At 43.4% G+C, this 17,500-nt stretch overlaps 2 protein-coding genes across 2 annotated transcripts in view; both read right to left on the bottom strand.

Moving 5' to 3' along the window:
- Positions 1–5,073: 5,073 nt before the first annotated feature.
- Positions 5,074–7,858, bottom strand: ndufs5 (NADH:ubiquinone oxidoreductase subunit S5). The gene is made up of 3 exons (XM_062529215.1): positions 7,741–7,858; positions 5,840–6,066; positions 5,074–5,307 (listed from the first exon to the last, which is right to left on the bottom strand). The coding sequence occupies exons 2-3, from the start codon at positions 6,053–6,055 to the stop codon at positions 5,203–5,205; spliced, it is 321 nt and encodes a 106-aa protein (XP_062385199.1). The 5' UTR covers positions 6,056–6,066; positions 7,741–7,858; the 3' UTR covers positions 5,074–5,202.
- A 2,782-nt stretch (positions 7,859–10,640) lies between these two features.
- rnf19b (ring finger protein 19B) overlaps positions 10,641–17,500 on the bottom strand; it is an 18,366-nt gene continuing 11,506 nt past the window's right edge. Inside the window, exons 3-10 of the mRNA XM_062528694.1 lie at positions 15,556–15,755; positions 14,977–15,121; positions 14,481–14,643; positions 12,650–12,764; positions 12,158–12,298; positions 11,842–12,031; positions 11,415–11,549; positions 10,641–11,098 (exon numbers count right to left, since the gene is read on the bottom strand). Coding sequence (XP_062384678.1) covers positions 10,684–11,098; positions 11,415–11,549; positions 11,842–12,031; positions 12,158–12,298; positions 12,650–12,764; positions 14,481–14,643; positions 14,977–15,121; positions 15,556–15,755 — 1,504 coding nt within the window. The 3' untranslated portion in view covers positions 10,641–10,683. The remainder of the gene's footprint in view (positions 11,099–11,414; positions 11,550–11,841; positions 12,032–12,157; positions 12,299–12,649; positions 12,765–14,480; positions 14,644–14,976; positions 15,122–15,555; positions 15,756–17,500) is intronic.

Genomic DNA, 17,500 nt, shown 5'->3' with positions numbered 1-17,500 from the left:
CTCTCTTTCTCTCACACTGACTGATTTCATGTGCTCAACCTTTCCACTAGGCGAATGAATAGGAGGCTACGGGTAGACTAAATGCATTATCCATAATTTTCAACAGAACAAGCAGGAAAGTGCTACATTGGGACCAACAGGTTTCGGCACGTTTATTATAGGGCAGCAAAAGACACCATCATATAGGCTAGGCTATGCCCTATCCCACCGTTTTGGCTGTTTCTCTGATTGATGTCAGTCTGCATATGATTGAATTAATCTCTGTAATCCTTGTGGCAATCCTTTGATTTTACTACAGCATCCTTTATCCGTGGTTATCACTTAAATCCGCCCAGTGGTCATCCTTGTTTAAATTCAAAGATAACGGCGTAACAGTGAGTGACCCAGCTGTTTCCAAATAACTTTCAGTTCTGCACCTGTACACAAATGGTCACGATTACCGGAATTGATCGGCCCGGACGCACAGTAGTGTGGGCGGAATTGCGCCCGACATTTGGGATTAATTTGCCGGACAGCTGAGGCTCTAATCAAACAAAAGCTCAGCGCAATTCCGTATGAATGACCCTGCGAAAAATAACTACCTCAGTTGACGGCCTGAGAGTCCACATGGGCTTAACGCAGGCCTACCTTGCCTGTAAATTGGGTGCATGCGTGGATAAGTGAGATACAGCCGGCTGATTGTGTGTCCTCCCCACTACAAATAATTTGTTCCCTTTGTGTAGTGCATGACAACTTGCTTAATTGAATCATGCGTAGGCTATGGCATGACTTCTGAGGACGGATTTAATGAAATGGTGAAGCAGTGACGCACTCTGCCCTTCAAGTAACTAATTTCACCACTGACTGGAACCTCGTGATTTAGGGTTCGCCTATTATCCGTAGCCTACAGTTCTTCTTATCCAGTTCGCCAGTTTAACAACCTGGCAATTTAACGCTGGTCCCCAGAATTCCATTTTCGTAAATGTTGTGACTATACATAGCAATTCTGCCCTGAGTGACTAAAGTCTAGTAAGGACAGGGAGGTCGAGGGGAACACACTAGAAGGGCATCATCAAGGCAAAAACGTCCATACACTGATGTCTCCATTTGGTTGTGTTTCAGCGCCATCTGGTGGTCGAATGTCGATCAGGTAATTTCATCAAGATGGAGACAACCTTAATTGGATCGCATTGTCGATTAAAGTGGTTGCAGGTAGTCATTTTGATTTTGTAACCGCGTAATCGTTCTGTGTTATACAGTGTTCCTGCTGCCAGGCCACTTGTAAATTAGATTTTGCTCGAAGATGCCTTCATATTTATCAGATTACGTTATGGACAAACGGTCTCAAGGGAGCCATTTGTGAATGAATGATAGGCAGCCAGCCAACATGAGCATTTATGTTGGGTGGGTTGTGGTGAGTTTTCTCATAGATTATAAATTACTTCGCCATTAACCTCCAGTTTATAGTTCTCTGAATAAACTGTGTAGCCAAAGAAAGAATTTTGCAAAAATTCATTGGACACATGGTGAGCCCTCTGTCCTGATGTCTCCTGTCTCAATGCAAGGCTTGCTGTAGCTAAAAGTTCTCTAGCCTATACGAAGTGAAGCATGCATCTGACCAGAAAAGGTCAATGACCACTGCCCTACACTAATTGTTAACCTCTCAAGACATTGTGTCAGAATGTGGTTTAGTCATGCCTGTGACAGATCCTAAACATCCTGTGGATGTTGCCTAGCAATGGCCTGAGTAATATGACAGGCTGTAGGCCTGAATATTTGTGTTTGACAATTAAGACTTAAAGCAACACTAAAGAGTTTTTTGTGGCTCAAAACAATGTTCCCAAAATCATTTCAGCTGTTCATCAACTCGTAACAGGGTGAACGGCTATGCATTCGCTTTGTGGCCCTCTGTCGGCTATAACCGCACTATGAGTTTATCAGGGTAGCGTTTCTGTAGTACGATGGGATGAAACGTAAGAAACTATTTGACTTGCTTCAATGTCGCAATACATCATACTTTCATAAAATTATGCAACATGCTCTACCTTGTCCGTGGGCATCATTATTTGCTGGATAAACAACTAGCGTTCGTGCAAGAGGAAAAGTGCTTCAGTGTTGCTTTAAGACCTTTCAAATTAGGCCCCTCAAAATGTTAAATAAAACAGGAATTGACTTGAATTGACTTGAATTTGACTTTCTTAAAATGAATTTTGTACAAAGGTGAGTCTACACATTGCTAGTCTTGGTCTGAAGATATATGTGACAAAATACAGTATATGTGCCCGTTGCATAATAGGGTCTAAAGATCTAATGTGAGGACATTGAACGAATCCTTGATGCCGAAGTGGCAGAGGAGATGTAAATGGCTGTTATATGGTGGGAAATGTATATACTGTAAAGTGCAAAGAATAATGAACCATAAAGTTTACCTGCTATATTTCATGCTCTCCCTCTAGTGCTTGATTCTAAAGATGTTTCCTCAGAGGAGCGCAGCACTGTGGCCCTGCCATTGCCATCCTTCACTGTGCGCATCAGGAGAGCACAGTGAAGTCAGAGATCACTGGCGGTAACTCCTGATCATGTAGAAACCAACATGCTGTTAAAGTCTGACAGTTGATTTTTCAGTTTCTGAAATGTCCTGAATCACAAGAGACCAAAACACAAGTTTGAACTCGGTAGAATTAACCGTTTTTATGGTTTGAGCAAATTTCAGGCTTGATGGCTGCATTGCCATTAACCTTAAGGGCATACAAAAAAATCATCCATGGCTTTCAACTCTAAAAGTCATGTTTCTGCTTAGAAAATCATTCCGATCACAAAATACACTGTTCTTGTCCACTTTCATCATGTAATTACTACAGGTATCCAGCTGTGTTCTTATTTACTGTGACAGTAGCATCTGCTCCTAGAAGCCTCTTCATGTGAGGAGGATGGTGAGAGAGGCAAAATAATCCCTAAGGCTCGCAGTTGGAGAGACACAGATAAAAGTAGCATCTTGGGGCCACCAAGTGTACCTCCATGCTAACAGACTGTTCAAAAAGCATGCCAGGAAAAACATCAACCATTTAAGGTAATTTGGCATGCATAGAATGAGCGTACTGAAAATATGCCTAGTATCAGAGAGTTTTACAAAGGCCCCGGGAATTAGGATGCAGTTAGTTAAGAAATTTAAACAATTACAGAATTGTTACAGAATTATACAATTAAAGAAGGAAAATTAAGGAATATTGAAATGTCTGTATTGACTAATGCATTTTAAGGGCTTTTAAGCACAAATAAGAATATAGATAATAATAAATAGTTGCTGATTTGTTACATGAGTAGGTAAACCATGTTCGGTAACACTTTACTTGAAGGTATCTACATAAGAGTGAGATGACACGGCATGACACATGAACCCTAACCCTAATTTGTCATGACAAAGATCAAATGACACTTACATGTTTATGACTTGTTTATAATGTTTATGACACGTTCATAACAGTGCCACTCTTATGTAGATACCTTCAAGTAAAGTGTAACCCAATATTCCAACAGCATTGACATTGTAGAGTGCAAGTGTGTGTAAGAGGCTGAGGGTTTTATTGCACAGTGGTTTTCCCCAGGCTCTGTGACTTTGCAGAGGAGCTGAATACTTTCTATGCCAGGTTCAACAACACAGATCCTGCTACGGGTTGGCTCCCACACAACATGGGCTCTCTAACCCCATTTGTGTAGAGGAGGAGAGAGTTGCCTCCATCTTCATCCGTCTCCATTCTACCAAAGTTCCTAGCCCGGATGGACTGAAGGGGCGCATCTTAAAGGAGTGTGCAGTGCACCTCAGGCAGCTGGTGTGGTGGCACAACTTTTCCAACTGTTCCTTGACGCCAGCTTATAGTACCCAGGGCATGGCAGGATCATCATACCTGTCCCCAAACAACCCAATGTCAAAGCGATGAATGGCTTCAGACCTGTGGCGCTAACCTCCATCCTCTGCAAATGCATGGAGACCAGCAGCTGTGGCCTACTGGTTAGGGCTTCAAAATTCATTGGACATATGGTGAGCCCTCTGTCCAGATGTCTCCTGTCTCAATGCAAGGCTTGCTGTAGCTAAAAGTTCTCTATACGAAGTGAAGCATGCATCTGACCAGAAAAGGTCAATGACCACTGCCCTACACTAATTGTTATTAAACCTCTCAAGATATTGTGTCAGAATGTGGTTTAGTCATGCCTGTGACAGATCCTAAACATCCTTAAATGTGGATGTTGCCTAGCAATGGCCTGAGTAATATGGCCATTGCTAGGTGGCCTTGTAACCGGAGGGTTGCTGGTTCGATCATCTGCACTCAATAAAGTGGACATCAACACTCTTCTGCAGAGTTACACTTTAAGATCATAGGCATTGCACAGAAACAGCCATCTGATATACACACAGTGGGGAAAAAAATCAACTTCATCGTCAGGAAAAAGATTCAGAGTGCCTCTAAGAAGTCATTATACAACAAATCCTTCATTGCAGCGGTATAAATTACAATAAAGCATTTTGATTCTTTGAAGTCTCAGATTGTCCCCATCTCAGGGTCAGGAAACCTTTACCCCCCTTTCTGGAGTACCCCCTCATTACCTGACAGACCTACCTGTTGTTGTGGCATGTCGAGTCATGGATCAGTGTCTCGTCCTCTCTGGTGGCTTCTGATAACCAAGACAGTGTGTTGGGTATGTACGTGTTGTCCCATGTTGGCTTCTTGTCAACGAAGTGAAACGAGCAGTTGAGCACACAAACAGTTTTTTGGGGGTCTTTTTTAAGCCAAGGTTCTTCAGCCATCTTTTTCTTGATTCGTTGTCTTCTGGGAGGCTATGGAAACTGTACAATCGTTGGTAGGAGCACTTTAAGCTTGCATTTACACCACTGATTTAGTTAAGTCTAGTTATGTGTACATCCCTTAACAGCACATCATCCTTGAGCTCCTTAACGACATCTGTCAAACGTTTGCGACATTATACACCAATGAAATAAATAACAACTATCATAAAAATTAATACAATCAAATGAATCAATCAGTCATATCTTAAATAAATTCAATGATGCGGGAAATAAATGAGAGAATCAGCAAGTACTCAGAATTAATTATATTTATTCTCATATTTCAACAGGACAGATAATATTGACAGTTTTTATGTTACAGACGTCTAAGGAAAAGTACAGGAAAGAGCGGTAGGTGCCGGACACGGTCTCTGGTTAGGTCACGGCCGGATCTCTTCCTTGCCAGAGTGGTGAGGAGGTGGGGTATATTTCCCCTCCTTGACCAATTTGTCCCGCTGCTGCCGGATATCAAAAATACGCTGGCTCTAAGGGACAGAGAGAGAAGGGTTTAATATACATAAAACTATGTTTGTTCAAAAACACACACACGCACGCGCGCGCACACAAACACACACACACACATACACACACACGTCTTTACAACAGCCTTCAGTGAATGTAAGCCGGGCCGATGTCCCTTTCTCAGACAAAATCTATTATGTTATCAAATTATATGTCTCATCAACCTCATACAATATATAGTCTAACAGCTTTGGCCCGGTCACAGGATACCTATCTATATTTAGGAAGCAGTATTTTTGTTAAGTTTATATGTTGCAGAGGACCTAAAATTGATTTACACTGAATAAATGACTGTTACTACACAAAACCAGTGATGAGGGTGGCATGCATGTGGGTGCTAAGTGTTTGTTTTCATGGCAAAACTTTTGTTTAAGTTAAGTCAGTTTTAAGTCAGTTACGATGTCAACAAGTCAGTTACGATGACAACATCCGATTGCATAATGGCACCTGCATTTCATTGGGAACTTCACAAGACTATTTCATCATGCTGCTCACCATCTTGTTACGATGAATGCATTCATGGAAATCCTCAAGCTCCAGTTTACACTCAGTTTTGGCTCTGATCCTCCCGATGCCAGCTGCGCACTCAATCCATTCCTTCTCAAAAGCGTGGCAGCGAGCTGGACGTTTGTGTGGCTGCGGAGCGCTCTGGGCCAAAAGCCATTGGTCCACTTTGATCCCCAACTTACCCTGCACGTCGACAAATGGCATGGTGCTGATGGCTAAGGAGTAAATAACATACAGTATGTTACACATTAGTGAGATTTATATTGTATTGTTTATTAATTAGATATGGAAAAAATATCACTAAACAGATGAAGCAATTGTTGATTAGCATTACTATATACAGCTCAAAAAATAACCCCTGCACATTTTCGGTGGTCATCCTGCAGTTGCTGAGTGACACTTGAATGAGTTGACAGTCATATTCAAAATGGTATTGGTCTAATTTTGAATATGACCATTCGAATGTCACTCAGCAACTGTAGGATAACGTCAGGAAAATGTTGTCACTTCATTTTCTCCAGAGCTTGTAATTCCAAATTTGTTGCACTGCCATTTCAATTCACTGCAGTATGGTAAAACAAACCGACATGAGGAATATTCCGCCTCACTCACACACAATTTGTGTTGTGACAGCCTATGTGTAGAGGTACACTAAACAGTGTGCGTACCCAAGATCACTTCATTTGCTGGATTGATGTTTTATAGGGACATTCCACCATTTGGGGAATTTGGCTCATTTTCCACCTCCCCTTAAGTTAAAAGTTGTATCACCAGACTCACAGAACGGCTGGACGAACCGGAGAAAGATAAAGACAATTGTTTTGCTCAAGGGGATGTGGAAAATTATTTTAATTCCCCAAATGGTGGAATATCCCTTTAAGTCACACTGTTTTACAATTACAAATTAGGGACCTAGGCCAACGAACTGTCTCTCGGTGTGTGCCAACCCTGGCAATTCAGACAGGAACTGCACATGTACTGTAGTGATGACTGATATTCTGTTTTGCGGGATTATCAGCAATTCTTCTTAAGAGTTTAGGGTCCCTGCAACAAGATTCAGCATACTGTATGGCTCCATACTTCTATCTTGTATCTAAAACATTAGTAGGCCACTTTGTTCACTTCTAAACACGTTTTGCTTGCGAGTTGTATAGCCTACACGGTTACCATCTGCTAATTGCTACGTATTAAAATGTAGGCTAACGTGCAAATGTCGTGCAAATTACGTTAGGTAGCATAGTAAGCCAGCCTACACGGGAATGTTTGGCTTACTTTACACTGAAAGACTTTGACAAGATTTGGGAAAGATTCTTGAAAGATTGTAGTCTTTTAACTGATGCCCCTCGTTCAAGCTTTACTCAAAAAGACAACAATCTTTCAAGGATTTTACACAAATCTTGCCAAAGTCTGTCAGTGTAAGGTAGGGTTAAGACGACGAGTAACTAGTGTGAACGCAGATATGTATTGCTTCTTGTAATTGTATGCCAAAATCACTGTCAATAAGCCATTGCAACCTTTCAAAGCTACGCAACGTTTCGGAGGACGTTACTTAAATAGTAATTCCAGGCAATTACTGTCAAAAAGATGGGCATATGGAATTTTTGAACAAGAGCTAATTCACTTGATGCAGTAACTACATTGTGAGTTCCAGTTGACAGCTGGTTCGGACGTAAATGCAGATTGCTAACGTTGTGGTACCTACAGATAGCACTAGCACACGCTAACAAACAAGTTAATGTGGAAGGCCACTTGGCCCATTTTCAACCATTTAAGCGCTAATAATAGCGTAAACCCTATGTGTGATGAAAGTAATACTCTTATTATTTTATTAACAACTTGACATAGTATATTTCTGCAATCAGAATTGAGTAATAGAGACAGAATTTTACCTTGCCCTGCAATCCAGAGTCACCTTCTGAAATCCTCCCTAAATTTACGGCGTGACGTAGATCTATCGTACTGTCGCAAAATTCTTCTTCGTTTTCTTCTTCTTCTTCTTCTTCTGTGAATTTGTATTGGCCGCTTGCAAGCTTAGTGCATTACCGCCATCTATTGCACTGATGTGTGATCACAACAGGACGTCAGTGCACAGCTATAATAAAATAATGTAAGTAACATTTTTTTTTTTAAAGGGGGAAAAGGTTACAGTCTTCTTGCTAGTTGCCTCTCCAGAAGATACATGACTGCTTGTGGTCTGTGTTCAAAGGTAGACTCAACAAATTGCTCAATGTAAGAGGTTTTTTTTGTCACCAGCTATTAAGATATTCTCTCTCTTCGGAGTACTGCCTACATGTCAGAAGTACATGCTTTACTGTTGATCTTCTCTCGCAAAATTCTTCTTTATAAAAGGCTTTATCCTTGTGTCGCAACATTCTAACAAGTTATGTTATTCATGTGTAACGGTAGAGGGCGTAGTAGGCCTAACATAGAAGATACGGCTCTAGGAGGCCTACAAACTCAGGTCAGCTAAAGTGATATAGCAGTTTTTCTATTGCTATTTGCTATTATTGAGCATATCATTATTGCTTATTATTATCATTATTATTAGTAGTAGTAGTAGTAGTAGTAGTAGTAGTAGTAGTCGTAGTAGTAGTAGTAGTAGTAGTAGTAGTAGTAGTACTATTATTAGTATTTTTAAAGTAAATTAGCATAGTCCTCCATCAACATAGCCTACAACATAGCATATTTGTAGACAACACTGTGGCCTTAGCCTAGGCCTACTTCTCTCTAAGTTGGTTACATTCATTCACCTGCCTTGAAAAGTACATGAAATACTGAGCACTCATTTGATTCTACCTTTGTTATTACATCTATCCATCTATCCGAAGTCTATCCATCACTGATAGGCTATACTTACCAAAGTGGAGTATTCTGGTTGTTATTCGATTCATATACAATTCATACTTTTTCTGCTTGACAACACAAATCTATAAAAACAAGACATCACGTTGTTTTTTGCCACAGAAAAGAATGTTTTTATTTTTTTTAGACATCAGTCTTATGATATAGTCTGACACAGAAGAGCCACACAATTACAAACTCGGCAAATACATGGTCTTCCTTTTACCATTCTGTATTGCTGTTCATGTCAGGACTGTTCTCAGACACATTTACTTGTTTATTCACATTTCATCTTGATTTCATAGTCTGAGTCCATGAAAATCATTTGTCAGACTGCCAAAATATCTTTTTCATAAGTAACCCTCAGCAAACCTGTAAACTTGAGCATTCAGCAGCGAGGGGAAGGTACATAAGGCCTTTTCAAACTGTTGGGCCTCAGTATCTGTAAAATATAAGTCACCTCCTCTTCCACACACAAACAGAGTGAAAAACAGCAGAAGGAAAGAGTAGCAAAATAAAGGTAAACATAGCAGTAAAGTGCTCAAGTGCTCTCACATCCATTCATTCTGCAGTGGGACAAACAACATTCACATGGGATAAACCCACCTCGCTCATCTCTCAAGATGTGTTCAAAACTTTGTGCAGCTTACCATTTGCTCTGTGTTCTGTGTATACTCACAAACGTACAGTACACACGCACATACGATAAATCTACACCCACACATGAAAATCAACACATACAAACACATGTTTGGGCACAGACAGTGATGTCACTATGTAGAAAGATTGTTGCAGAACCAGTGTGTGTGCTGGGCTAGCACTGTCATTTTAAGGCAGGAAGTCAGCCATTCAAGTGAACCTGTGATCCCTTTCAGCCTCTCTCTCTCTCTCTCTCTCTCTCTCTCTCTCTCTCTCTCTCTCTTTCTCTCCGTCTCCCTCTCTCTCTCTCTCTCTCTCTCTCTCTCTCACACATACACACACACACACACACACACACACACTCCTTCTCCATCTCTCTCTCTCTCACACACACACACATACTCTCTCACAAACACACAAACAGTCTAGCCAACTTCAGACCTGAATCTCTGTGCCAGTGAGATTCATATCTGAACATTAGTCTCTGTGCAAACTCCATCTCAGACACACACACTTTCAAACACACACTCATATCCTCACACCAAGGCCATGCAGGCACATGCACACAAACATTTTTCCAGCTTCAAAGTCATTAAAATATATTATAAATAATTAATTAACAAAAATGAACAAGCAAACTTCTTTGACAGTAAGCCACTCCCAGATACATTCAGCCACCCATGGGTTCTTCCTATACCCAACCATGGCCATGTGCACACCGATTCCATCCATATCACATCGTCATTGTTCTGTCAGTTGTAAGGTTTTTTTTTTTTTTTGCAAGATTTGTTTGTGGCAAATTAATATTTTTTTTATTTCATTACTTTCTGTTAGTCTGTTTTTGCTGAAGTAGCCAAGGCATTTTTGCACCAAGAAGTAAACAGATGAAGTTTTACATGTTCTCTTAGAGGTAGACCCCCCCAATGCACACACACACACACACACATACACACACACACACACACACAAATACACACTCACATCCTGCTCTCAGAAGTAGAGATGCCCCATCGCCAATCCACTCCACCAATAAGTCTCTCTATGGTAGATTTCTGTCCCTTCCATTGTGTCGGAGGACCCGAGGGCTTTGGGATGGCAGGTCTAAGGAATTCTGGGACTGATGGCACTAGTGTCAATGGGCTGCCTGCTTTTAAAGGAGTTTGTTAAAAAACATAATAAGCAGCAAATGTGAAAAAAAAAAGCTTCATAAACAAACAAGGAGCTGTGGAGCATAGGGGAGATGTAGGACTTGGCTGATTGTGCATTACGTTTGCCAGAAACTCTTCCTCTTCATCTCTTTTCTCTCTTGCTCTCTCTCTCTCTCTCTCTCTCTCTCTCTGTGTGTGTGTGTGTCACACGTACAGAATGACATTATCAGGACAGTGCAGGACGTCGCCAAGGGGCGGAACTCGGCAGGTGGGCTGGAGAGGGGGAGGAGCTCTTGGCGAGTCGCAGTCGTCTGAGGTGAGCTCGGCGATGTCGTCCGACTGCGTGTCCGACATCTCCAGGTCGCTGCGGATGCTCTCGGGCTGCGCCAGCGTCACGTCCCGCAGCCCCTCCCTGAGAGACACGCCCGGCGACAGCCCTAGCAACGAGCCGGCCAGGACACCGCCCCTCCGCGAGCTGCAGTCCTGAGGCTCCTCGGCGGCGGCGGCGGCCGCCGCCATCATGGCCGCGGTGGGCGGAGCCAAGTCCTCCTCGCTGGTCAGACAGAGGTGGCTGGGTTTGGTCTCAATGTCCACCTGGATCTCCAGGTTGGTCCCCTCCCTGAAAGACAGGCAAAACCAAGATGAGAAAATGTTCAGTACAGAGGATCAAGTGTGTGTGTGTGTGTGTGTGTGAGTGTGTGTGTGTGTGTGTGTACTGGTAGTAAGTGAAGGTATCAAGCATGTGTGTGTATATGAACGGGCATATTTGGCTGGGATCATGACGTGACGTCTTATGGGAGTGTGTGTTTGTGCGCTTATGTACATGTGTCTGGGAGTCTGAATCTGAATGTATGTTCGCGTGTGTGGGGAGTGCTTTGGCCTAATGAGTGAGTGTGTGTGTTTATGTGTGTGTGTGTGTGTGCGCATATGCTTACCGGTCTGGTATGGTGTAGGAGGAGGTGATGGATCCTGCCATGCCTCTGGTGCTGGCACAGTCGCTTCCGGCTCCCAGGCTTCCGGTCTCCCGCCTCACCGTCTCCTTTCCCAGCTCACCGCCTTTCACCTCCAGTCTGTTCCCACAGCACACATTGTACATCAATCAGATGTCACAGTTACACACCTCAGTAACAAACCTCAGTAATGTCACTAGGTATATGGTCATAACCCAACTGAAAGTCTTGCTTAATCATGATAAAGTTCATAATAACAACACATGTCAGCAGTCTAACTGTTGTTGCCAAAAAAAAATGAAGTTAATAAGGGATAGAGAAGGTTTAGCAGACCGTTTATTGTAAGAACCCATTAACTCACAGTAATCTCCACTGTTTATCATCCCTCTAAGCCCTCTCTCCTCTCGCCTACCTGCTGTATTTGCCGGCTCTCGCCCCTAGAGCGCCCCCTGCCAGCGTGTTGAAGTGTGGCGTCTCAGTGAGGGGTCCTGGCGCCACGGAAACGGCCTCACTGGGAGAGGTGGTGCTCAGGCCGCTGGCCCCTCCCTCCAGGCTGCTCTCACCGAGACTGGGCGACTTCAGAGCACGCCAAGCATCCGCCACTGCAGACACAGGGGGGGGGGAGAGTCAGATAGTGACAGACAATAATTGCTTTTGAATAATTGAACATTATGCGTAATGATTTAATAATTTAAACCAAGCCAGATGGAGTATGGTTCTCTCATTACCAGTAATTGGCCCATCGTCTTCATCAAAGTCGATCCGCACACCGTTCCCTTTTCCACGGCTCACACCGCATCCACCCCCACGGCAAAGAGAGATAGGTACAACCCCGTACACGTACGCCAACATGATGGGCACTCCAATACCTGACAACCAACAATGAGCTCATCATTAAGGGACATTACAAATATCAACTGCCATAGAGGCAATGGGATTAAGACCAAAGTTAATAAAGTTATTTTATAACTTAAAGCAATGCCTGTCTATGTCTACAGTGTAATTGAAATACAAATCATGACAGTGACTTGCTAACCACTCTTAAGAGCTTTAAGAACATCCTTTTATACAACTGTACATAAAAGTGTATTATTTTTACTTAGAACAATCTAGTCAGTACACACCTTATCTACCTTATCAAAAACTGGTGAAATATAGAGTATTTTAGAGTTGATCATTATTAATGCGTTATTTTAAAAGATGACCATAAGGACCCTTACCCACGCTGACCGCAGCTATGACTGGAGCGGTGATGACGGAGAGGGCCACGCCCCCTGTGATGGCAAGGTTTCTACGGTGATGTGACGTCTTCTTCCCTTCATAGTGTGAGTGGATCTGTCACAAACATTGAGCGAACATTCATTAGAGCCACCAGTAAACACTAACAGCCATTAAATAAACAGATTTTGTTTCAGCATAGACCACTGAATTATACAGGCAATCAATTATCTAATGGATATTAGGAGACATAGACAAGGACCAAGTGTGATGGTAGCCAGAAGGTTCAGATTTGTATGTGCAAATCTCACTCCCTGACATCTTAAGTGACGTGTAAGTATTCGTAACAGACGCTAACGCTTGCTAGCACACCCGCCTCCCATGTCCAAGGTTGTGAGTTCATGTCCAGAGAGAGACTGTAATATCTCCACCAATGCAGGTTACACAAGCAGCCTGGGGCCTTTGGCTTAGTTCTACTGGTATGACTTTGGAGGATTCAGCGGAGGTATTTATAGCACTGCATTGCTCAACTATAATACACTGCACAAAAGTAAACACTCCCTTGGTTTTACGTGAGCCATGGTCAGGAACAACAGATGAACCATAAGCCTGGGGTTGAGACTTCTCATATTTATTTCATCTGACATACTCCCTCTCAATCTGACAAGCAAATCTTTTTCAACTGCTGAACCCTAGACGGTCAAAGAACAGCACACTCGGCACGTCACATGAACAACAAAGGGGCTTGACTCCTGTTCTTGGCCGCGTTTCCCAGATTCGTTAAGAAGCTCTTAAGCGCTAAGAACTTCTTAGGAGCACTCTAAGAACGTTCTAAGAACACTCCTAAGAAGTTCTTAGCACTTAAGAGCTTCTTAACAAATCTGGGAAACCCGGCCATTGTCTGTTGAATCCCACCACATGTAGAGGTAGGCCGTGTTTAATGAGGCTGTCCGTCACCGTCTGCACTTAATTAATCACCACTAATCAGCAGTTAGTCAGTGACACTGAGGGGTAATGTGATCAAAATCGGACATGTGTCAGTAAAGAGGATTCTGGTAAACTTTAAAGGGACACTTCACCGATTAGCATTAAGCATTGTATCTTTAGAAAACCAGTCATGTTTTTGAATGGTCATGCATTAATTGCCTCAGTTTGCCTTGAGATGGTAGAAATACGGATTTCAATGAAACCAATGAATAGGACTTCCTACTTTCAATGATGTAAAATGATGATTTTTACATCATTGAAAGCAGGAAGTCCAACACTGAAATCCGTATTTTTCCCATCTCAAGGCAAACAGAGGGAATGATGCACGACCATTCAAAAGCATGACTGATTTTCTAAAGATACAACGCTTAATGCTAATCGGTGAAGTGTCCCTTTAATCTAACAATCAGCAGTAACTGGTCATCCGGAGCAGAGGGAGGTTTCTAGAGAACTGGTTTCCAGAGAACTAAGATCATACAGTATGAGATTACAGGAATCTGTGTTGCCGTGGGAGTAGATGTCCGCCTATGCTGAGCTGGTTCTAGGTGGCGGCGTTTAGCGCCTGGTGTGAGTAACTTATGACTAGCTTTCTCCTCAAGTCCAACTCGTGAGGAAATGGCCTCTGTCTCTCTCTCTCTCTCCTCTCTTTTAGTCTCTCTCTCTGTCCTCTCTTCTCTTCTCTTTCCTCATATGAATATCTATTAGGGGGATTACCGCACGGGGAAGTTCACTGTTACGATGCAAATTTGTATGTAAATGTTCTTCCTGCAACTTGTGTGCACATTTTGCAGTCTATTTGCATTTCATGATACGTTCTGTCTGTCATAACAACGGACAAATCTTTACCTTGCGCCCCACGTACACTGGGATGCCAATAACCATGGCAGGCACGGCAATGCCGGCAATCAGAGTGATGCCCACTGGTGCCCCAATGAGAGTGCCCAGCTGCCACAGGATCTTCTTCTTACGACTCCATGGCTTCTTACCCCAGAAGGTGCAACCAGATGGACTAAACAGACAAAAACAAAGAGAGACAGAGAGAGTTCAGAAGAAGTTCAAGTTGAACCATATTAACAGCTAACCGTGGTTTATCTCAATGTCAATTATACTTATTTGACATAATATTACATACTTAATATCTTGCACAGAAATAATACTAATATTTTAAACTGTAGTTTGTTGACTCATATTAATGTGGACATGTTCAGTGCTGTAAAGGTTGGTGACTCTGTTGTGTTGTGTTGTATAGATAGATAGATAGATAGATACTTTATTGTAATGTGTGTGTATTGTAGGCTATGTGAGATAGGACACGCTACTGTATGCGAGCTACAGGTCTCACCTGAGGTAGTGCAGGTCTGAGATCTCCTTCATGCAGAGCCAACAGAACTCGCAGCCACACACGGCGCAGGTCATGTGATTACAGCTCCCGTCATTCATCTTGATGATGTACGCGCCGCAGCGTGGGCAAGGCTTGATGTCGTCCGCTACAGGGAACAAAAACGTGTGACTGTGCATCAGAACAAAGCTGTGGGGGAACAAACAACCGGGACATTGTGTGCTTGTGTCATCCATCTTGAATGAGTAATCGTTTCATTTCCCCTATCACATAATTGGTTAAAAAAATAAATAAAATGAATTGGCTTCCTCAACGCTCTGTTGGATGTCTGGAGCGGCAGACAGGGTAATTCATAATGACAGTGAATACACAGGCAAACTCAAAATGAGAATCTGTAATACAGTCCCAGCACTATAATACAAAATCCATTTGCTGCGCAGGACAAATGGAGGTAAGACAAGGAACATGAGATGAGGAGAATACTAATGACAGAACAACAGAGAGACTAATGCAGACGAACATGGGGATCAAAGAGGAAGTTGGAAGGCTACTGGGAAGTGGGGAGAGGGGACGTTTCTTCACCTGGGCCTTGCTCTGCGGTGTAGCTGGGCGAGTGGTTGCTGTGCGTCCTCAGGGAGATCGCCCTCTGCTGGCGGGCTGAGTCGCACGTCTGGTTGGGGTGCCATGGCTGCTTGCAGTGGTAGCAGAACTCCGCCCCGCAACCCTCCCTCCCACACACCAGCCGCGGGCAGCTGGCACAGCCGGAGGCGATCAGTGCAAAGCTGCCAATGGGAGACGGAGAAACCAGGTGATTAAAACACAATCCTTACATGCAAGTAGCCCCACTCGGTAGCCATCTTGGTAATGCACTTTGGGCAGTTATTTCGGGCAGTTATTTCCCTATTCAAGTGAATGTGGAGGCATATATTGACATAAAACGTACATCAAGCGAATCTGTTCAAAATCGGAATTGAATGATATAAATACCTCCCCCAAATCGCTACTTACAATACATTAAGGTGTGGGATATGTGTCGATGACAACTGACATATTGGCTTTACAACCTTCTTTGAGTGCTGTGTCTCCTCATCAGAAAGTCTCTGATTAAACTCTCTCTCCATCTCTCTCTCTCACACAGACACAGACAGACACACACACACACACACCAACGTGATCATAAACAAACTTTGCGGAAAACTTGGTCATTGGACTATTAAGATGGCCACAAGTGCACTCATGCCAAACTGCCAGTTTGTTTTCTGGGCGTGTATGCTAGTTGGACGGTAGGGTGTTAAGACCCAGAGAACTGGCCGGCCACACACACACACCAGGCTGGCACCGGCACCAGCCAGCAGCACTGCTGGATGTGTTGGTGTTTGCTGTGTCAGCTGTGTGTGTGTGTGTGTGTGTGTGTGTGTGTATGTGTGTGCAGACTGAAGAGGCCTTACTGGCAAGGTTAGTAATTAGGCACACACAAGCCTCCTAAACAAAACCAGACAAAACGCAAACCGCACTCTCGACTCTCAACATTCCTGCTGTAATCTCTCTAATCTTCAGCCCAAACCATAACTATGGGTGCTATGGTCTCTCTTCGATCCTCTATGCTCGGTCCTCCAGGCTCGTTCCCACTGATCTATAACTAACACTGGATAGACTGTCCCATTGTTGCCGCCCCATCATTCTTTATGTAGATCAGTGAAGACAAGGACCGAGGAAGGAAGGGAGCATGTATAAAAGACGAATGAGAGACACCCTCTGTGCTGAGCTGGTCTAAATGGAAACACGTCCCTAAGACATCTGAGGCCTCTCCTTAAACTGGAGCGTACATGTTCCCCAGGTCCTATGTTCCCTGAGTCCTATGTTCCCCACTTTGTATGGGACCGGGGAACTTACAAATAAGAGTCCTATGTTCCCTGCTTTTGCCAAACACAAATATTTATGCATTGCGACCAGGGAACATAGGACCCTTTTTGAAAAAAGCGGGGAACATAGGACCCGGGGAACATAGGGATGACCCCTCCTTAAGCTAAAGCTACAGCCTATCTACACCTTCTTGTAAACAGAATACGCTCATCTCCTCCTTTGGAATGTATAACAACTCTGACTTGCTACTGCTTCAGGAATGTTTTGTGTCTGATCATCACACGCGCTTTGAAACAGCTGGGCCTGAGCACTAGACGCAGCTCCGGAGGTATCCATCATTATCTAACACCGCTGTGATCAGGAGAGTGACTCACTCTCACACACACACACACACACACACACATACACAAATACGCTTGGGCATGCACATGCAGCATGAGATAACACACACACACACACACACACAAACACACTCACACACTCACACACACACACACACACACACACACACACACACACACACACACAGACACACACACACACACACACACACACACACACACACAAATACGCTTGGGCATGCACATGCGGCGTGAGACGCAGTGTCAGTGGTCAGCTTGTCTGCAAAAGATGGGAGGAGGCGTTCGGCGTGAACCAGCTGGTC

The sequence above is a fragment of the Sardina pilchardus genome, chromosome 24, assembly GCF_963854185.1.
Source record: "Sardina pilchardus chromosome 24, fSarPil1.1, whole genome shotgun sequence".
Lineage (NCBI taxonomy): Eukaryota > Metazoa > Chordata > Actinopteri > Clupeiformes > Clupeidae > Sardina > Sardina pilchardus.
This window is presented reverse-complemented; position numbering and strand designations above follow the sequence as displayed.

Coding starts and splice junctions, on each gene's coding strand:
- ndufs5 (XM_062529215.1), bottom strand. CDS start 6,055: ATGCCATTTGTCGACGTGCAGGGTAAGTTGGGGATCAAAGTGGACCAA. Junction 5,308..5,839: donor GCATTCATCGTAACAAGATG/GTGAGCAGCATG, acceptor TCTGTCCCTTAG/AGCCAGCGTATTTTTGATAT.